This window comes from Canis lupus, chromosome 3 (genome assembly GCF_003254725.2).
Source record: "Canis lupus dingo isolate Sandy chromosome 3, ASM325472v2, whole genome shotgun sequence".
Classification (NCBI taxonomy): domain Eukaryota; kingdom Metazoa; phylum Chordata; class Mammalia; order Carnivora; family Canidae; genus Canis; species Canis lupus.
In genome coordinates, this window is record NC_064245.1 from 73,310,659 (window position 1) to 73,333,891 (window position 23,233).

At 36.5% G+C, this 23,233-nt stretch overlaps 1 protein-coding gene across 24 annotated transcripts in view; it reads right to left on the reverse strand.

Annotated features, from left to right (window-relative positions):
* WDR19 (WD repeat domain 19) overlaps positions 1-23,233 on the reverse strand; it is a 176,404-nt gene that overhangs the window by 133,358 nt on the left and 19,813 nt on the right. For all 24 annotated transcript variants that reach the window (XR_007409958.1, XR_007409963.1, XR_007409962.1 and 21 more), the window contains exons 7-15: positions 21,555-21,635; positions 20,295-20,407; positions 19,853-20,026; positions 12,435-12,505; positions 11,826-11,998; positions 11,619-11,733; positions 10,647-10,753; positions 9,473-9,595; positions 4,282-4,431 (exon numbers count right to left, since the gene is read on the reverse strand). Coding sequence is in view for 10 of the 24 variants with exons in the window: in XM_025437616.3 (XP_025293401.3) it covers positions 4,282-4,431; positions 9,473-9,595; positions 10,647-10,753; positions 11,619-11,733; positions 11,826-11,998; positions 12,435-12,505; positions 19,853-20,026; positions 20,295-20,407; positions 21,555-21,635 (1,107 nt within the window). In the remaining 14 variants the exon portion in view is untranslated. The remainder of the gene's footprint in view (positions 1-4,281; positions 4,432-9,472; positions 9,596-10,646; positions 10,754-11,618; positions 11,734-11,825; positions 11,999-12,434; positions 12,506-19,852; positions 20,027-20,294; positions 20,408-21,554; positions 21,636-23,233) is intronic.

Sequence of the window (23,233 nt, forward strand, 5' to 3'; positions counted from 1 at the left end):
AAGTATGGACACAAAGCTTCAGCTTAGGGGGAAAAAAAGTTGAATCTGCTGAAGACAAGAGATATTTAAACTATGAACACACTGTGTTCAGAAAATTTCCAATACCTGGTAGAGAAATGCTCTAGCTAGAGAAGAAGCAGATTAATTCCTACGTATTTGAAAATCAAATTCCACTGGGTCTGTTTTCTTTCAAAAACCTCTCTATAATGCATTCCAATAAACATAAAATGTGCTGTTAGTGATATAAACTATTAAAAAAAATCAATCCACATATTCCAGGGACCTTGGCAGACAGGCTTATATATTCCCTGAATGTGAAGCTGAGGGGGATCCCTGGGTGGCTCAGCGGTTTAGTGGCTGCCTTTGGCCCAGGGCGCGATCCTGGAGTCCGGGGATCGAGTTCCACATCGGGCTCCCGGCATGGAGCCTGCTTCTCCCTCCTCCTGTGTCTCTGCCTCTCTCTCTCTCTATGTCTATCATAAATAAATAAATAAATCTTTAAAAAAAAATGTGAAGCTAAGAAATCTACCTCCACCCTACCTCATCTTGTTCTCAAAATAAGAATGAAATGGAAGACTTGTGAATAATACTATAGAGCTGTGCTGTCCAACACAGTAGCCACTGTTTCACATCTATATGTGGCTATTTGAACACTGAGATGTGTCTAGTCTGACTGAGATGAAAGTTTAAACTACCCACTAGGTCTCATGGAGCTAATATAAAAAAAAGGGTAAAGCATCTCAGCATATTTTTTACATAGATGACATACTGAAGTAGCAATGTTGGGTTAAATACATTAATTTCACCTGTTTCTTTTTACCTTCTTTTAAAAAAATATGGCTAGTAGAAAATTTAAAATTATATGTAGTTCTAATTATATTTCTATTAGACAGTGCTACTTTTCAGGTATCATGCTAATTTCTCATATAAACGCAACCTCATTTAATTCTAACTCATACTATACAAGACTGGCATTCTTACTCCCATTTTGCAGATGAAGAGATTCAGCCACAAAGAAATTAGCCCAAAGATAGATAGCTAGGGGGGTGAGGACTTGAACCAGAAGGCAGTTTGGCTCTACAGTCTGCTTCTGACCACTGTGTTATAGTGACCCTTGCTTTGTGCAGATGAGACAACCAATGTCACTCGACTGGTGGCAAAAGTCTTTTTTTTTTTTTATTAAGTTATTTTTTATTTATTTATTTATTTATTTTTTATTAAGTTATTTTTAAAAAATATTTTATTTATTCATTCATGAGAGACAGAGAGAAAAAGAGGCAGAGACACAGGCAAGGGGAAGCAGGCTCCATGCAGGGAGCCCGACGCGGGACTCGATCACGGAACTCCAGAATCACGCCCTGGGCTGAAGGTGGCGCTAAACTGCTGAGCCACCGGGCTGCCCCAAAAGTCTTTTTAAAAAGGCAACCATTTGTGAGTGCTTATTACATGGCAGGCACTGTAGTAAAAGCTTTACGCACATCATCTTGTTTAGTTTTCACATAGCAACCTACAGAGTAGATAGAGCTGCACCCATTTTATAAATGGTGAAACTGGGAACCCAATCAAGGTGAGAGCTCTGGAGGAAGCCACCCAGGGCTCATACCACGGATACTGTTTTCTGACTGTGTGACCTTGGACAAGGTACTTACCTTTTCTAACCTTAGTTTCTTCACCTGTAAAATGGCCAATAATATGATTATTTGTTGGGGTGCCCGGTGGCTCGGTCAGTAGAACATTGTGACTCTTGATCTTGGGATTATGAGCTTGAGTCCTAGACTGGGCATAAAGTTTACTTTAAAAAAATATGAGTATTTATCTCTGGGGCTGCTTTAAGGATTAAGAGAGAATTTATACAGTTAAGGAGTACTCAGCACAAAAATATTAGTTGTAATTATTACTAATCTTAAATCCAGGTCTGTTCGCCTGTCTTCAAAGTCCACGCACTTAACTACTACACTCTACATATTATGAACTTCCTGTAATACACAGCAAATCATCCTTAATGGACTTCTGGTGTGTGATGCAGTACAAGGCTGTTTTATTAGGGTGTTTGTAGGGAAAAAGTCATCTCTCCCAATTCTACGATAGCCCATCAGTCACAGTGTGGGACAGCTGATTGAATAAATATACATATGAAGGGAAGTTGCAAGGACATGTAAAACTTGACAGAGGAACAGCAGCCATCGGAATAGATATACATTTTCACATATGTATGCCACAGGAGCAATGTTTCTCTCAAATTTGTTGAAATGGAGTAGTAAAGTAAGCTGCAGTAGTAACAGACTTTGACAGGGTGAGTGATCAAATCAGATCAAATGCACAGCCCTCCAGGCTGGAGTCCAGGGGCCCTCGGCAGTGGGAAAGGCTCCGCACAAGCCTGCCGTTCCCTGCCCTGCCCAGCTCGCCTTCCCTGTAGAGACTGTCTGGTGTCATTTAAAAGAGGAATTCACTCCTGTACTCCCCTCGGACATCTTGCCCACAACTGCCTAAGAGTCTAACCCAGCAGGGAGATCTTCATTTGTATAAAAGCTAACACCGCCCACGGGCTGGGTTAGGGAGAGTCAGTCTTTTGTGTGGATGTTGTTTTACCCAGACTCTTTTTTTCCTTAACATGTAACTAAGCTGCAGGTTAGAGTTGGAGATGGGAGTGGGAATGGGAGGAAACAGTGAGATAGTTCTGGAACTTAAGGGGTTTAAGGGTAGTAAAGCAAAACAGAGGCAGGGCTTTCACTAACACCTGTTAAATAGCTACCAGATGCCTGATCATGTGTTTAGAAAAACCAACTCAGGGGATCCCTGGGTGGCTCAACGGTTTAGCGCCTGCGTTCGGCCCAGGACGTGAACCTGGAGTCCTGGGATCGAGTCCCACGTCAGGCTCCCTGCATGGAGCCTGCTTCTCCCTCTGCCTGTGTCTCTGCTCACTTGCGCGCGCTCTCTCTCTCATGAATAAATAAAATCTTTAAAAATATAAAATCTTTAGAAAAACCAACTCACTGAAACCTCATGGCAACTACATGAGGAAGGTCATGTAGCCTCTTTAACAGAAATTATCTAGGAAAGGAGAACTGTAAAAGGAGAAAGAAAAATGTGTCAATTCATTTAGACTGCTCTAGCTTTTCACCCTTCCCCTAGCAGCCAGACCCCAGTTCTAACTTGGACTCCTGTCAGATCCCCGATTTCCCCACCTGCTTTCACAGGACCCTCAGCAGCAGCTTCCCTCTGTGGTGAACCCATGCAGGGAAGCCAGGCAGCTGGAATAACAGCCCTGTTACAGAAAGGGGATCTGTACAAGAGGAATTTCTGGGTCAAGAAGAAAGAACTCAGGGTTATCCTTCTCTTGAGGTCATTTTCCCTCATTTGTTTTATGACTGGGAGAGGAATGGGGTGAACAAGAACTGGCATATTGGGAATTTTGCCTAGATAATCCAGGTGCTCCTGTAGAAACCGGTTATATTTATCAAAGATAAAAAGAAGAGAAAAAAAAGAAAAAAATAAAGGAAGAAGAAGAAGAAGGACAAACAGGAAGGAAGGAAAGGAAGAGAGAGAGAAGGAAGGCAGGCAGGCAGGCAGGGAGGCTGGCTCAGTATCTTGTGAAGTGGCCAGTGAGGGGAAAGTGGTCTTCATCAAGTGGCTACTAAGGTGAGGGGAACAATTATTAGGATGCATCTCAGAGCAACTGTAGTCTCTGTGAACTGTGACCAAGAACATGCTAAATCATTAACTGGGTATCAAAAGTAAATGAAAAATTCAAGTACAGCAAATGATGTAAAAAACTATCTCCTTCTAACCTATTTTTGAAAAAGTTAAGGATCTATAAAAATAACAGTAACTGATTCTAAAAAGGGCCCATCTGTTTTTTATTATCTTATACAAAAATATCTTTTCTTTGTGTTTAGGATCATTAAGGCAAAAGGAAAATCAAGTGAAGTGGGCAGAGAGGAGTCCTTGCTTTCTCAAGCTTATTGCACACCTGGAGAGAAAAGTCATACACATCAAGATGTACTGTAATATTGTGCAGTAAATAAGGTTAAGGCAGTACAGAATATAACTATTTTTCCATTTAAAAAATCCTTCTGGGACTGACACTATGAAAAACTATAGAATAATGGAGAAAGTTTTCTTGATGTAAATAGTTGTGAAAATGGATCACAAACACTATAAAGTATTACAATCCTTGAACTGTTTAAGAAAAAATTATTTTATATATAATATATATTAAAATACTTTTGCATATCACATTTTTAAAAAAATGAATGCTTAAAAAAAATCTCCCAGACTTACTGGACAGTAGACAAATCCATCACTTTTTTCATCAATGAAAACTAATCTGGTTCCATTTGGGTCAGGAAAAATCTTTTTCACGCTGACAGGATGTCGATAATCATTAACAAATTGCCAGTCTTCAATGTAGAAATACTGAATAACACCAGTCTAAAAAAAAACCCCAGTAGTACACATATAAGGTTGTCGAGAAAATACTGTAAGCATTTAAACATACTTCCAATTTTAAGAGATAATATACTGTATTTTTCATGAAGTCTAAAATAATATTTATTACATGTAGAGGTATAGACCCAAGAAAATGAGTGAGAATGTACATCTGATTCAACAGTCAATTAGTTCTAACATTCCTAGTGATATTAAAGCATAACTGATTTTCAGATTTTCATCTTATAGGAAATATCCTTACTGTTTAAGAATAGCTTTCCAAATCATGCTATTTTTAAACATTTTTGCTGTTAAGACAAATTAGAAAATTAAACAAAACCATCTGATGCAATCAATTGTATTTCTATATATTAGCAATGAACTATAGATACCAAAATTTAGAAATATATTACCATTTATAATCATTTAAAAAATGAAATATTTAGGTATAAATATTAGCAAACCTTGCATAGCATTTGTATGCTAAAAACTATATAACACTGATGGAAAAATCAAAGAAGATCTAAATAAATGGAGAGGTATACTGTATTCATGGATTGGAAGAATCACCACAATAAACATGTTAATTAATTCTCTCTGATATACAGGTTAATATAATTCCAATTCAAATCTTAAAATGTTTTTGTAGATAGAAACAAGATTATTCTAAAATTTATATGAAATGGCAAAGGAACTAGAATAAAGCAATTTTGAATAAAAAAAGAATAAGGTGGGAAAATTAGTCTATTCTGTTTCAAGACTTCTTTTTTTTTTTTTTTGTTCTGCTACAGTAATCAAAACTGTGTAGTATGGATGAAGGGACAGACACATAGATCACTGGAACAGAATAAAGAAGCCCAGAATAGACCCACCCAGATATCCCCAGAGATTATTTTCCCTTTTTAAAAAGATGTCTGCATTTTAATAAAAACAAAAAAGCATATTGAAGTATAACTCACATACCATGTAATTCACCCACATAAAATGTACAACTCCATGGTTTTTTTGTATATTCACAGAGTTGCATACTTGATCACAATTCATTTAAAAATATTTTATCACTTCCAAAAGAAACCCCATTTAGTAGTCTTTCCTTAATCTCCCCAACCCCCCTCTACTCCCCTGCCACCCTGCAGTCTTAGGCAACCACTAATCTACTTTTTATCTCCATAGATTTGCCAATTCTGGACATTTCATATACATGGTATCATACAGTATGTGGCCTTTTCTGATTGTCTTCTTTTACTTAACATGATGTTTTCAAGGTTCGTCTATGTTGCAGTATATATCAGTATTTTATTCCTTTTTGCTGCCAAACAATAGTCTATTATACAGATATGCTATATATTGTTTACTTATCAGTTGATGGACATTTGGGTTGTTTCCAGCTTTTGATTATTGTAAGTAATTTTGCTATGAATACTGGTATACAAATTCTTGTGTGGACATATATCTTTATTTCTCTGACAAAAAGGGGGACTGGTATACCAAAAATTCGAAAACACTAAGAGAAATTAAAACCTAAATTAATGGAGATAAAACCTAAATTAATGGAGATATATACCTTGTTCATTGGTGAGTAGATTTTGTCAAGATGGCAACTGATCTATAAGTTCAACATGATCCTATTAAAATTCCCAACAGGCTTTTTGTAAAAATTGACAAGCTTATCACAAGTTCAAATGGGAATGCAAAGTACTGAGAATAGCCAAAACAACTTTGAGAAAGGAGCTCAAAATTGGAGGGCTAATGCTACCTGATTTCAAGACTTATTATAAAGATACAAGTACTTAAAACAGGGTGATACTGTTATAAACACAAACACACATATCAATGGAATGAGCAATTCCAGAAAAATATCCACACATTTATGGACAATTGATTTTTGACAAAAGTACAAAGAGGACTGAGTGGAGGAAGGACAGTCTTTTCAACAAATGGTGCTAAAACAATTGGAATATCTATAAACAAAAAAATGAACTTTGATCTATAACTCACAGCATAAATAAAAATTAACTCAAAATGGATCATAGACCTAAATATAAAACATAAAGCTATAGGGGATCCCTGGGTGGCGCAGCGGTTTGGCGCCTGCCTTTGGCCCAGGGTGCAATCCTGGAGACCCGGGATCGAATCCCACATCGGGCTCCCGGTGCATGGAGCCTGCTTCTCCCTCTGCCTGTGTCTCTGCCTCTCTCTCTCTCTCTGTGACTATCATAAATAAATAAATAAAAATTAAAAAAAAAACACATAAAGCTATAAAGCTTACAGATGAAAATAAAGGAGAAAAACTTTGTGACCTTGGGTTAGATTACTTAGATATGATACCAGAAGCATGATCTGTAAAAAACAAATTAGTAAATTGACTTCATCAAAAATTTTAAAAATGTCTTCTCTTTAAAGACACTGTTAAGAGAATGAAAAGACCACTGATACACTGGGAAAAATATACTTGCAAAGCATGTATCTGATAAAGGACTTGAATCTAGAATATATAAAGAATTCTCAGAAATCAATAATAAGAAAACAATCCAATTAAGAAATGGCCAAAGAAATTTGAACAGACACTTCACCAAAGATATACAGAGAACAAACAAGCATGTGAAAAGATGCTGGTGGGGGTAGGGAAGGAAGAAAAGAAAGAAAAGATGCTTCACATGAGTCCATTAGGGATAAGCAAATTAAAATCACAGTTAAGATTTCAGTACACACTTAAGAGTGGCTGAAATTAAAAAGACTGACCATATCAAATGTTCGTGAGGATGTAGAGGAATTGGAACATCCACACAGTTGATGGGAATGTAAAATGGTACAAGCAATTTAGAGAATAGTCTGTCAGTTTCTTAAAAACTTAAACATACACATGCCATATGATGTAGTCATTCTACTTCTTAGTATTTATCCAAAAGAAAAGAAAACACGCCCATGCAAAGACTTGAACATGAATGTTTATAGCAGCTTTATTTGTAAATACCCCATACTGGAAACAATCCAGGATGGAAACAACCCCAAACTGAAAATAGCCCCCAGTGTCCATCCTTGGGTTCATGGTTAAGTCAATTTTAAGTGTATTCTATAAAATGCAAAAAAGAAAAAGTAATCAATAATTGATACACACAAGAGAAATAAGCCTCAAAATAATGATCCTGGATAAAAGAAGGCAAATAGAAAGAAGTACATACTCTGATTCCATTTATATAAAACTAGATAACAGAAACTCATTTATAGTGACCTCAGAGGGGGCGGGACAGGAAGGAGGAATCATAAAGGGGCATGAGAAAACTTTTGGCAATGATGAATACATTCACTATTTTGATTAAGTTGATGGTGTTTCACAGGTATATGCACATCAAAATTGTTATATAATTGTAGACTTTAAATAGTGCAGTTTGTTGTATATTAATAACTTGATAAAACTTTAAAGACATATTTTCAGAATTACTCAAGAAAGAGACTGAGATAAATGCTGACTTACTGACAGACTATCACACTTCGAGTTTTTGTTTTTTTTTTAGAGAGAGAGAGAGAGAGAGAGAGACATAGGCAGAGGGAGAAGCAGGCTTCATGCAGGGAGCCCGATGTGGGACTCGATCCCGGGTCTCCAGGATCATGCCCCGGGCTGAAGGCAGCGCTAAACTGCTAAGCCACCGAGGCTGCCCTTGAGTTCTTTTTTTAAAAATTTACTTATTCATGAGAGACACAGGGAGAGAGGCAGAGACGTAGGCAGAGACAGAACCAGGCTCCTCCTAGGGAGCCTGATGTGGGTCTCGATCCCAGGACCCCAGGATCATGACCTGAGCCAAAGGTAGAGGCTCAACCACTGAGCCACCCAGTCATCCCACACTTTGAGTTCTTATTTCAAAATGCCATGTGGAATCGTGGTTCAAGTGTCACATTTGTTACAAACTTACTAACTGCTTAATCTTCACTTTTCTTCAGTCTCTAAAACTTCTCTGCTTGTTTTATAAAACTAATGAGATAAAATAAGTGAGATTAAGGCTTTACAAACTGTTACGTTATCATACAAATGTATTATATTTACTATTATTTACCATATCCCTTACCACTTAATCTGACACATGAAACCTACCCTATTGGTATATATTAGTAAAAAGATTATTATTTTATGTCGAACTTAAATTTAAAGTCTCTCTTATGGCAATAAACATGTTTTAAAACATGCTTTAAAAAAAACAGTTTAATGTGAGAAAATGAAGCATTTGAAACTGTGAATAATTGTTTTTCTAGTGCGGAAAATAGTGCCCTTCCTACCACCTATACTAAATTCTTTTAGAGACTGAACAAGATAATAGGCATGATATGCTCTGAAAACATTTACAAATGTAAGATGCTACTACTAGAATGTTCATCTAGCTAGCTTACTATGTAGAGGTATAGGGTACTGGTAACTCAAAGGACCAAAAGCCAGGGAGGGGCATCTGGGTGGGTCAGTCAGTTAAGTGTCCAACTCCTGATTTTTGCTTGCATCATGATCTCAGGGTCGTGAGACTGAGCCAAGCATTGGGCTCCACACTGAGCCTGGGGCCTCCTTAAGATTCTCTTTCTCCCTCTCCCTCTGCCCAACCTCCAACTCTCTCTTTTTCAAAACATCCCCAAAAGATCAAAGTAGGATTCTCAATATTCAATTAATTTTACTATTTATTAAATGCCTACTAAATGTAGGCCCTGGAGATCTAAAGCTGAATAAGCTATCTTATGTTCATCATCAAATTAAATTAGCATCTAGATAAGGAAAATGAGGCTTGGAAGGGGTTAAGTAGCACCTAGCAAGTAATAAAACTGGCATTTGAGCCCAGATTTTCCAAACTCCAAAGTCTGCTCTTTTTACTCTGCCATCAGAATTGCTTATAATCAAAAGCACTTGATACTAGCAAATCATGTGATCTATATGCTGGGCTGTACATAAGTGTGTACGTACTGTACATAGCAATTTAACATAATGTATACAATACACACATATATATATTACAAAGTAAAAATTAGAAATTCCCCCATGTTCTATATCAAAGAAGCCAATACCTACATCTGTACCGTAGATGAGGAAATCACCAGTTAAGGCATGGCATAAAATACGGCACTTATCATCCACTGCTGGGAAAAGCCGAGTCTCACGTTCTTCTTGAGCATCCAAGATCTCACTTTCTATCTAAAACATAAAGAATCAGAGTAGCTTATAGATTTGAGTAAAGTGGGTCCACAACATCTTGGGAGATAGGGGAAGGTCTTCTCCTGAAGTTCAATTAAACATTCAGACTCCTCAGGCTACCAGTCTAATGAGAAAGACATCAGACAGGGATCACAGCTTGCCAGTCGGGCAGCATTAAACATCCCTCTTCGGTGGGAATAATCTTTGTGGGAGGCTCTACAGTGGTCTAGTAGCTATTCTCTGGCTTCCCAGAAGCAAAGAGCCAAGAAATAGATGTAGGAGATGCCCTTGGTTAGAAGCCAATATCTTCTTTTTTAAAGTCTCTATTTTTTTTTTAACGCTAGATCCTTTTTTTAAAGTTTAAATTCAATTAATTACCATATTATTAGTTTCAGAGGTGGAGATTAGTGATTCATCAGTTTTATATAATACCCAGTGCTCACTACATCACGTGCCCTCCTTAGTTCATCACCCAGTTACCCCACCCCCCGTCCCTCTCCCCGCCTCCCATCCAACAACCTTCATTTTATTTCCTATGATTAAGAGTCTCAATGGTTTGTCTCAGGAGCCACTATCTTTTGAACAATTTAACCAGCATAGTTTCAAGGATTCCCCGTAAGTGATATGCCCAAATATATAAGTCAATTCATTTCAGGAAGCTCAGGCATAGAACTTTCCAATCAGTTTTTAATTTTCTACTAGATGCATTTTCCAACTGGGTCATTTTTACCATGGCAATATTGTGAGTAGCATAGTTGAAACTTTGTTGGCTTTCTTGGAAAAGAATAAGAAAATTAACTGAACATCTCATCCAGAAGGGCAAAGAGTTTTGTTAGTCCTTTTTTGTATATTTTTTATTGGAGTTCGATTTGCCAACATATAGCATAACACCCAGTGCTCATTCCGTCAACACACTTGATTTTCTAGCTAGTCTGTATGTGGTTGCTTCCTGACCAATGTTCTTGGTAATATGACATTAAGCTGTTCATTATCACTAAACCGGGTCATCCATCAAGAGTCCTGAGGGCTCCAGGACATCAAAATTACTTACCAAATGCAACTGGACTTTGCCTTCAAAAAGTGCAGCAGCATAGTCAGAATGAAGGCAAACACTGGCAACTGTCCCCAGATACTCCACATCTTTCAATTTTTTAACAGCTGTAGCAATAAAAAAACATACATGTAAAAATATAATTACAAAGATTTGCAAATAATTTTTAAATGAGTGCATTTTTTAAATGAGTGCATTTTTAAGGATATTCTAAATCTAAAATTTTTATTTTAGCCACTGTAAAGAAAATCTTAGTTGTTACATAAATTTGCCTTCAGGAATTCCATAATGAATCACATGAAACAAAGTAGTAGAAAATAAAATTACACGTGAAACAACCAAAAGTTTCCACTTTAGTGACAATAAGCTTAATGGTGTACTCTATCTGAGGCTAAATCTCCAGCTTGTTCTACTCCTAAGGGATATCTGACCTCCAGTGGGGAGAAGAAAAAAAAAAATGACCACTAGCATCCCTTCAGATGCTAGTGGTCATTACCTCAAGAATAAAAGGAATAGGGAGGAACTCAATTACCTGACCAAGGAGTGCCTAAGAAGGACATTGTGCAAAAGTGGATCACATCATTTTATTTCATTTAGTTTTCCTCATGACCCCTTACGTGTAGAAGAATCCTCATATTCTGGACGAAGTCTTCTAAACCAAGGCTCAGAGAAGTAAAGAATTTATCTAGTCACCCAGCTAGCTACAAGAGGCAGCTGGGGAATTTAAACTCAGGGCCTAATTCCTAAGGTCATACTCTGCCCACTATACCATGCTGTATTCACTACAAAGGTAAAGAATAAGATCTTTCCAAAAATTATGCAAAATTTTTAGAGGATTCACAAAACTGTTTAAGCTTCTTAAGAAAGAGACAGCTGAAGGAAAAGAGTGAAAGACATGGTGCTTCCCAAACAGTAACAGAATTTAAATGCTAAGTAAGAAAGTAAGAAAACGACAGCTGGATTGAGACTTGCCATTCTCTCCGAGGACATAAAACCAAGCCCGATTATTCATTCCCACGGCCAGATGATAAAGCCCTACTGCTACAAAATTGGGTTCCACGTCAACAGAAACTGTGATTGGCAGCTCCTATAATACAGAAAAAGCACAGTAGCAAATCAACTGCTACAACTTTTTTGATTTTCCTAATAAATCAAATCAAAATAACACCATGATCATACTCCTTCAACAGGGTTGGCTACGGTGACTTCAAGGAGGGAGGTGAGGTACGCGATCCTTGTGCTGCAGGCATCCCCGAGTATGGGAAGCTTGGTCAGGAAAACATGCAGAGAGCCCCTTTGGGTAGACAATGCCAGCAACTGGCCATCATCTGTCCAGGACAACGTGCCCAAACCTGAAATATTTGACAGAATCAAGGATTAATAAAAAACAAGTTATATTGGTGCAAACAAGCACGTATTTTCATGTAAGCTGCAGACATAAAAATCTTCAAGTGCTATCTTTAATAGTTTTGTCTATACAAAGTAAAAATTCACCACGGACAGGTATGCATGTGAACAGGAGCACTGATTCATTCAGTAGTGGAACAAAGGGAAAGAGTGTAAGAATTTAGGTTTTATAACTGAAATTGAGATTAAATTCACTATAAATCTTTGGATCAAAGTGGACTTACAGTCTTCTATAATTACTAAAATAAGTAAGTTATTTTAGGGAACTCTAATGAAGGGTGTTAGTTTTATTCCTATGATTAATGCAAATCAAATAATAATAAACACATTACTCTGTCACCGCAGTGATAAAATGTCACTCTGCTTCAGAAAAATCGGTACCTTTATTTTCATCGTCCAGGTTGATTATAGCATACATGTCTTTCAGTTCTGCCAAGTCATGAATTTTAATACTGAAAAATGAAAAAATATGTATATTGTAAATACAGGTGTTAAATAAAATAGTTTTCATTCACAAAAAATTGTACGCTACAGAACAAGTCAGTGTTCTCCAAAAAGGGATATATGTAGGATAGAAAATCTATTGGGTTGAGGTAAGACAATAACAGAATTTCTGTAATTTATTTTATCTTTAAAAGAAATCTCTTAGGGGTATGGTGGATGTGCCTGGTTAAATTCTCTGATCTGTAGTTTCAGGAACAAAGAGGCTGAAGTTGCCCTGAAGAAAAGTATGAGTAGGAAAACATTCTCCCTAGCTGTTAGAGGAAAAAGGTTTCTTTTTGCAACGTGCTCCCCCCATCACCCTGACTTTCTTCATACAAAAAGTAATGAGGTATAGCAGAAAGAGCATTCGATTTGGAATCACAAGACATAGGTCAAAAACTCTGAAAAACTGGGGGCATTTTACTGCATAGGGTCACAGGGAAGATAGGTTGGCCAAAGAAAGCTGTGTAGCAGCACAATGTTGGCACCTAATGGCTATATCTTTCTTCCTGGTCTTAACACCCTCCTCCCTTCTGCCCTCCCAGAGCTTTTCCCCTTTATATTTTCTCTCATTGTTATAATTTAACTTTTTATTTTGATATAATTATGAATCTGTATGCAACTATAAGAAATAATACAGAGATCATACATACCCTCCACCTTTCCCTCAAATGGTAACATCTTGAAAAACTATAGAATAATATTATAATGGAAATACTGACATTGATATGATCCACTGACCTTTTTCAGCTGTCCCAAGTTTTACCTGTATTCACCGTGTGTGTGTGTGTGTGTGTGTTTAGTAGTTCTATGCAATTTTATCACATGCATTCCTGAGATCCACACCACAGGATATAGAATAGTTCCATCACCACAAGGATCCCTTGTGTTGTCCTTTTATAAACACACTTAACCTCCTGCCTACCTACCCTAGCCCCGTCCTTAACCCCTAGCCACCACTAATCCATTCTCCTTTTCTATAACTTTATCATTTCAGCAATATTACATAAACAGAATCATACAGTATGCAGCATTTTGTGACTGGCATTTTTCACTCAGCACCCTTGTTGTATCAGTAGTTTGTTCCTTTTAAATTTTATTTATTTATTTATTTATTTATTTATTTATTTATTTATTTATTTATGAGCAACAGAGAAAGAGAGAGGCAGAGACACAGGCAGAGGGAGAAACAGGCTCCATGCAGGGAGCCCAACATGGGACTCAATCCCAGGTCTCCAGGATTAGGCCCTGGGCTGAAGGTGGCGCTAAACCGCTGAGCCACCTGGGCTGCCCTAGTTTGTTCCTTTTAATGGTTGAGTAGTATTCCATCATATAGATATACCAGTTGAACCACTCACCCACTGAAGGGCATCTGGATTGTTCCTAGTTTTTGACTATTACAAATAAGGCTGCTGTAAACATTCATATTCAGGTTCTTCTGGAAATAGAAGCTTTTATGTTTCTGAGAAAAATGGCTAGGAGTGAAATTGCTGGGTCATATGATAATTGCATGTTCAGTTTGTTTAAGAAATTGCCAAACTATTTGAGTGATCTAGGTTCTCCTCATCCTTCCCAGCATTTGATGTTATCACTGTTTTTAATATACTAATACTGTGTGTTTCTCTGTTTATTTCTGTCTTTTTAAATTTCATTCAGCAGCATTTTGGAATTTTCAGCACACAGATATGTTAAGTGTATATCTAAATATTTCATTTTCTTTGGAGTGATTAAAAATGGTGTATTTTTTATTTGGTTTCCACATACTTGTTAACATATAGAAATGTGACTGATTTTTGTATGTTGACCTTACATCCTGAGATCTTGCTGCACTCTCTCTCGTTTTAGTTCTAGATGTTTCTTGTTTGTAGATTCCTTGAGATTTTCTACACAAGCAACCAGGTCATCTGCAAATAGAGATGGTTTTACTTTTCTTTTTCCAATCTGGATGTGGCTTATTTCTTTTTCCTGTCTTACTGCAGTGGCTAGAACTTCTAATATTAGGTTGCATTAGAGTAGTGAGAGTAGGTATCCTTGTCTTGTTCCCAATCTTAGGGGGCAAGCACTCAGTCTTTTTCACTATTAAGTTTGATGTTGGCTATAGGTTTTTTATAGACATTCTTTATCAAGTTGAGGTAATTCCCCTCCATCCCTTACTGAGAATTTTTATCATGAATGGGTGTTGGATTTTTTGAGACTGTTTCTGTATGTCATCTGATATATTCAGATGGTACTTCAGCTGTTGATAGAGTAACTTCATTGATTTTTGAATGTAAATAAGCCTGTGTACTTGGAATAAATCCCACTTGGTCATGAGGTATAATTCTTTTCGCATACTGCTGAATTCAGTGCATGAAATTCTGTTGAGGATTTTGTGTACAAGTTCATGAGAGAGATTGATCTTTCTTTTTTTTTTTTAAAAGATTTATTTTTTCAGAGAGAGCGCGAGAGAGGCAGAGACACAGGCAGAGGGAGAAGCAGGCATCATACAGAGAGCCTGATGTGGGACTTGATCCAGGGTCTCCAGGATCACACCTCGGGCTGCAGGCGGCGCTAAACCGCTGCGCCACCAGGGCTGCCCCTTTCTTTTTTTTATACTTTGATTTTGGTGTAAGGGTAATACTAGTCCTTATAAAATAAGTTGAGAAATGTTTCTTCCAGTTTTATTTTTTGAAGAGGTTTTATAAAATTGCTGTAAATTCTTTTTTTAAATGTTTGGTAGAATTCTCCAGTAAAACCATCTGAGCCTGGAAATTTTTCAGGAGCTTTAAAATTATTCAATTTCTTTAACAGTTACGGGGCTAGTTAGGATAGATTATCTGTTTCACCTGGGTTGAGTTTTGGTAGTCAGTGATTTTTGAAGAATTTTTCCAATCTTCTAAGTTGTCAAATTTCTAAGTTGTTTGTAGTATTCCTTTGTAATTCTAAACCTGTAGTATTCCTTTATTATCCTTTTAGTTGCTTCCATATCTGTAGTGATATTCCTGCTTCATTCCTGATATTGGGCATTTGTGTCTTCTTGTCATTCTTACTAGAGGTTTATCAATTTTTTTTCAAAAAAATCCAGCTGTTAGATTTCTTTTCCTATTCTATTTTCAATGTCATCAGTTTCTGCTCTTTATTATTTTATTCCTTCTGCCTTACCCTTAGTTTGCTCTTTTTTTTCGAGTTTCTTGAGGTAGAAACTTAGATTATCAATTTGAGATTTTTTTTCTTTTGTATGTAAGCACTTAATACTATAAGTTTTCTTCTCAGTACTGTTTTAGCTGTATCTCATATTTTAATATATTGCATTTTCATTTTTATTCAGTTGTATGTATTTTTAAATTTGCTTTGAGATATACTCATGAATTATTTGGAAGTGTGTTAATTTCCAAGTGTTCATTGAATTTCCTGTTGTTTTCCTGTTATTCATTTCATGTGTGATTACATTATGGTCAAGGAACACATTTTGCATGACTTCAACTTAAATCTGTGGAGGTTTCATGGCCCAGAATATGGACTATCTGGGTGCATGTTCCATGGATCCATAGAAAAAACATGTATTCTCTTGTTGGGTGGAATGTTCTATAGATGTCTATTAGGTCTAGTTGGTTTATAGTGCTGTCCAAGTCTGTTCAGAGTTTACCTAGGCTACTCCATGGTATTACTACCTTAGCATCCATTCTGTTTGGCCAAGTGGCCTGCAATGACCTTAATCCTACACTAGTCCCTCCTGCAAATGCACACCCACAGAGTCACAAACAAGTGTTAATTTCCTAATGTGACTTCCCTAAAAGCCCTTTTGATCAACAGTCTTCCCTGCCTCCCAACACCATATGCCTTATGTGCCCCTTGGATAAGATCACTGGAGCCTTCCAAACACTTACTCTTTTGGTTAGAATTGACCAATCTGGCCTTAGCCTGGAAACCCTAAAGCAGTCTATTCACGAAGCCTGTTTTTCTTCTATGAACTCTCTTAAAAGCACATGCCCTTGGTTCTGTCTCTTTCTGTCTGCACTGTGCCTTGATCTCTCTGTGAGGCCCCTCAAGACAAGCCAGTTACTTTGTCTGGAACCTTTTCTATTTTGATTTGTCTTGTGTGTGTTGAACTACAGCTCATGATCTGGCAGCCTGTGTTCCACTTAGTCTCAATTTGACACTTTTATTTCCTTTTTGATCTCCTATCTAGTTGTCCCATATATTATTGAAAACAGGGTTCTGAAGACTTCAACTATTATTGTTGTCTATTTATTTCTCCCTTTAATTCTGCCAGTTTTTACTTCATCTATTGTGGGGCTCTGTTGTTAGGTGCATATTCATTTAGCAGTATGCTATCTAGTCAGTATGCAATATGCCTCTTCATCCCTGGTAATTTTCTTTGTTCTTAGTCTGATATGAACATAGCCACCCAGCTCTCTTCGGGTTAGTGTTTGGATGATCTTTTTCCATCCTTTTACTTTTTAATCTAGTTATTTCATTATATCATTACATTGAAGTGAGTTTCAGCAAATAATAGGGTCATTTAAAAATTCTATTCTAAAAAAAATTCTAATAGTCTAATAGCATTGTCATTTACACATTTAACATAGTTAATTGATCTGTATGAACTTAAATCTATTGTTTTATTGTTTTGTTTCTCCCTTTTGTTTCCATTTCTCCTTTCTTGCCACCTTTTAGATTTGAACATTTCCCGTATTCCCTTTTAATTTACCTATTGGGGTTTTGTGTATAAATCTGTGTATTTTTTAGTGATTGCTATAGATTATAACATACATATTTAATTTCTCATAGGCTCTTTAGAATAAGTATTTTACCACTTCAAATATTATAGAAATCACATATAATAACTTTAGCCTCTCTTTTTTTAAACATTTTATTTTTTAAAGATTTTATTTATTTATTTATTTGAGAGAGAGAAAGAGTGCATGCAGGAGTGAGCAGAAGGGGCAGAGGGAAATGGAGAAGCAGACTCCCCACTGAGCAGGGGCCCTGACATGGGGCTCAATCCCAAGACCCTGAGGTCATGACCTGAGCTGAAGGCAAACATTTTACTAACTGAGCCACCCAGGAGCCCCTACCCTCTCCCTTTCTGTTGTGGTTGTCTTATGTAATGTATCTTAAATACTGAAAACACTATCAAACAATATCATAATTTTTACTTTAAACAGCAACATATATGTTTAAAAAAATCTCAAAAGAAAAAAAAATGAGCTGCTATATTTACCATTTCTGTTGCTCTTCCTTAATTCTTGATGTCCCAAATTTCCTTCTGTCATCTGTTCTCTTCCATTTGAAGAACTTCTTTCAGCAATTCTACAGCAGGTCTGCTAGCAATAAATTCTCTTCATTTTTCTTCATCTGAGAAGAAACCACTGATGGGTATTTCACTGCGTAATGAAACTGACAGTTCTTTTCTTTCAGCACTTAAGTCATGATGCTTCCTTGGAACTGGCCTCAATGGCTTATGGTGAGAAATCCACTGTCATTTAAAATGTTGCTCGTTAGCTGCTTTCAAGTTTTTTCTTCGTCTTTAGTTTTAGCAGTTTGATACTGATGTGTCTGAGCTAGGTTTTTTTTGGACTTATCCTTTTAGGGACTTGCTGAGCTTCTACAATATATAGGTTTATGTCTTTTGGAAGATGTGAGCAGTTTCTAGCCATTATTTCTGAAACTCTTGTGACGTAAACGTTAGATTTTTTTGGTATTGTTTCGCAGGCCGCTGAGACTGACTGTTTATTTTCTTCCAATCTTTTCTTTCTCTGTGTTCGCTGGGATATTTCTATTGGTCTATTTTTAAGTTCACTGACTCTTTGTGATTTCCATTTTGCTATTAAGTATACTGTATTAATTATACTTTTCAGGTCTAAAAACTTCCATTTAGTTATTCTTTAGAGATTCTATTTCTTTTTTGAGACTACATTTTCATCTGTTTTGAAAATGCTAGCCCTTATCTCTTGGAGCATTTTTGTAATAGCTGCTACCTGCATCATCTTGGCATTGGCATCTTTCAATTGCCTTTTCCCAAGTAGGTTGAAATTTTTCTGATTCTTCATATATCAGATAACTTTGGGTTATATTTTGGACATGCTGAACATTATGTTTGAGACTCTTGTATCTTGTTTTAAATCCCATGGAGAAGGTTAACTTTTTTTTTTTTTTTTTTTTTAAGCAGGCAATCAACTCTGTTGGGTTGAGTATCAACCAGCCTTCTGCGGGTTGTGGTTTCAATGTCAGTTCCAATTTGAAAGGCTTTGCAGTTGTATTCAGATATGTCCCTATTCAGCCCAGTTTGTGATCTATAGGACTTGTATTATGATCTATCCCTCAGTTCAGTTCTCAGAGTCTTTGGTTTATTTAGGATGAGATATGCATATATCGTTAAGAAGTGAAACTGGGAGTTCATAAATATCTTCAGAGGGTTGCTTTCCAGAACTTCTTCCTCTTCAGGATCTTCCTAGTATGTTCTGATTTCCTGGGGCTCCCATTTTTTATCTTCCTCCAGGAAAGCTGGGGCTCTAGTTACCTATAGTGCCTTGTCCTTCCCACAACTGCACCCATGCCTGTGGCCACGCAGTATGAGGGCAGAGAGAAAAATAAGCAACAGAGTTTGCCCCCATTCCTGGGGCCATAGATCCTTTAAGGAAGGTTACTCTGTGTCAGAGTAGGTGTCTGTAGGTCCTTCCTGCCATTGCTGTTGCTGCCACTGCCATGATGAGGTTGCTTGGTGGCTGGGGCATGAAAGAACAAAGAAAGAAAAAGAAAGGAAACTGGGAGATTTCCCCAACTAAGTGTTAGGAGTTCTCTTTCCTGCAACTTGAGCCAGAACTACAGGGTTTCTCTCAGAGCTCTCTCATTTATGCTTTGGTGTTCACTTCCAGATTTTGGCTGTCTTGAATCTTGAGAGAGTAGAAGACAAGTAGGAGACTCCTCACTGGTTCAGTGATACTTCAAATTCTGCTCTTCTTCTTCTTTATTCTGCCTACTATTCACTTTTCAGAGTCCTTAAATAACTGCTCCATACATTCTGCCCAGGTTTTATCATTGTATTCAGTGAGAGAGACGGGGTGAAGTGTGCTGACACCATATTATTTGGAAGTACCTATTTTAAGATTGTTTTTCAAGCATTCTCCATTTTAGGTTTTGTAGTTAGTATACATTTAGCATTTTAGGTTTTGCCCTATGTGTTACAGCAGGAGTCTTAGGAATTTTCAATTGCAAAAATGTTTTAAAAGTGCAGGAGAGTATCGCTGACAGATTCATACTAGCTATCAAAGTCTTGTTGAATCTCTTAAATATTCCTTACATAACATTTTCTGAGATTTTTGAATATAACTTACCAATTATCACCACATGTAGCAGCTTTACTAAGGGTCTGTGATACTGCAATACTGGTTAGACGATCTTTGTGGTCACGAGCCTGAAATACCTCTTGGCCAATCTCTCGAATATAAGTGGAGAGGACCACAAAAATTCCACGTGAAAAACCAATCATGATGTAGCCATCACCATACCTATAGCAGCAAAGGCAATAATATGGTAAATGGATGGTCAACTATCATTGGCAATACAATAAGTTAGCAAGTACATTAAAACTAAGGAACTATAGAATACAATTTGTTGAGGGCCAGATAATATGTTAGGTAGTTTCACATATTAAATCATAGTCTATGATCCAGAAAATGTTACATAGAGAAGTGAAAATGCTATGGGCAAAAATTAGATATAATTAGTAAGGAAAAACACATGGATATCTTTTGGTAATGAGCTTCTTGCACATACCAGCTATAGGAGACAATGTTCCCATAATGCTGCTGAAATTCCAGATCAATTGGGTTATCTGGTTCATTCAGATTATAAAGAAACAAAGTTTTCTTGCCAACCACTACACTGATCTGCCAGAAAAGATTAAGAGATTGTGAAATGAATTATTCAGTACTTCATGAAGACCAATAAGCAAATTCAAATAGCTGAACCTCATTTATGAAAACAGTAAGCCAAGTTTACATTAAACATTATAATTAATAAGATAACAATGTGACTTTAAAAAATATATTGTACTAATATACAGTCTGAGAAGGGTCCTTGGCTTTACACGTATCCAACACAGCCTTTGAGAAGACACTAAAATAGCTAGATGGATTAACTTTTTAAAATCCTCTATACCTCTCATTAGAGTACTGCGCAGTACTGGGCTGGAAGTCTGACATAATTCCACTGAAATTGAATTCATAGAGTACAAAGGGTCTTCCCTCTTAAGAAGTCATTCTGATTTTGAACCATTGGGGATTACAGTCCATACTGTGTGGATAAATGAGCTTGGTTTTTTGGATCATTATTTCCATCATCTGCAGATCATTGGTCAACGTGGCTAGATAGTGTCCCTCTATTACTCATGCAAGCCAATACTTAACTGTAGTTCTCAGTGGAAGGTATAACCATGTGAGGGAGAGAAAAGAGTATATTACTTATTTGAGCTCATTAAGAAGGATGGATTTATATAAGAGAAATACTTTGATATATTTCCTTGACTCTTTCAATTAAGTCACTATATCAAGTTAATAACAGCTTTTTAAGAAATAGAAACATTATTTCATTTCATATTTGTATTAATTATAAAAATCATCTGGATTTTAGAACAATAAAATGTGGCAGGTAAAATGCATCTAAGGTATTAAGAAAATAAAAGCTACAATTTCTAGAGCTCTGGTTACCACCTCCAATTGAGTGAAAATAAAAAATCATATACAAATCAAAATTTCTGTTTATAAAGGGACCCTCACTGTTTTTAGTACCACAAGAATGAGAAGAACAATACCAAATGTAATAGGAAGGTTTCCTCATTTGCTGTGATACCAGGTAGCTAGCTGCTGCCAGAGCAGCAAAAGTAACATATGCCTGAGACACCGGAGTCTAATACTAATTTAATAAATGACAGATAATAATTTATCACTATACATTCTGAACCATCCTAGAAAAGGAGAAAGTATAATCTACAAAATTATCAAAATAACGAATATGGATTTGACTTAGAATTCTTACTGTGCTTTCAGCAGCAGACATTCGATCATCAGTCTTCATCATGGAAAACTGCATGTTACTAGGCTCTGATCTCACTGCTGTCTGTAGGGATAGAAATATTATCATTATGAACAAGCACAACACTTAAATTCATTCCTAATATTAATAAAACCAGTAACTTGCTTTCACTTGTTATACCTAAAAATCCCACTGTTACAAACATCTAGAAATTCTGGATGAAACAGAACACATGTCTTATTAAATAGATAAGATTGAAAAAAGGTAAGGAAAATTTCCAGGGACAATAAACAAAGATTAAACCATAACCAAAGTATGTGTAGAAACTGATGCTGTGTAATCCAGAGCAGTTGGTAGGGAGACAATAAAGAAGCTCATTTGAGTCTGGCTGAGCTTTGGGTCAGAAAAAAAAAAAAAAAGCTGAAAAAGTTCTTTTCAAATAAAAGACTCTCCCATCCTCTCTTGCTTAGGCTCTGAAGTCCAAATTTATACTTTGAGTGGTCTAGAAACTCCTTGGAATGTTTATCAAAAACAGATCCAAAGCCTTTTCCAAAGCTCCAAAAAATTTCCACATACAAGCCCTGCTGAAAGATGAGCTCACAATTCAAAATCAGAAATGTCACAAGAAATAATGCATCAAGAACAAAAGTTAGTGGATCTAAAAATAACAGAATTATCACCGAGATCATAATAAAACTTTAAAAATGACTGAAAACACAAAAGGTCTCATAAGTATGACAATAGACTTAAAAAAAAAGTCCAGGCAGATTTTTTAGGAAACTACAAAGTACTTTTCTTTATTAATTTAAAGACAGATGACGCTTGAACGATGTGTGGGTTAGGGGACCTAAGCCACTGCACAGTTGAAAATTCAAATATAATGTTGACTCCCCCCATATTTAACTACTAATAGCCTACTGTTGACTGGAAGCCTTACTAATAACGAACACTCAACTCATACATGTTTTGTATGTTATGTATATCAAATACTGTATTCTTACAGTAATCTAGAGAAAATATTATTAAGCAAATCTTAAGAGAAAATATATTTACAGTGCTGTATTTACCAAAATATATCTGCATGTGAGTAAATCTACACAGTTGAAACCAATGTTGTTGAGAGATAAACTGTATACTTGACATACGATATCCTATTAGCTCTAGGGGTACATCATACTGATTCAGTATTTATATACATCACAAAATGATCCCCATGGTAAGTCTAGTTACTATCTCACTATACAAAATTATTATAATGTTACTGACTATATTCCTTATCCTGTATATTATACCCTCAATATTTATTTATTTCATAATTGGACTTTTTAACCCTGTTTGCCTATTTTGCCCTAAAATACTTCCTAAAAACAAAAAGTAGAATCATTAAAATAAAAAAAAAACTCAAAAAGATAGAAGACCAGACAAATTTGTAGAAAGAGTAAATACATTGATTAGGTAAATTATCCACAAGGTTGCACAGTGTAACAAAAAGATAGATATTATGAAAGAGAGGAAAGAGAGACAAAGAGGGGTGCTTGGGTGGCTCAGTTGGTAAAACATCTGACTCTTGGTTTTGGCTCAAGTCATGATCTCAGAGTCATAATCTCAGGGTCATGAGATTGAGCCCCATGTTGGGCTCCCCACTCAGTGCAGTCTGCTTGTCCCTCTCTCTCTGATCCTCC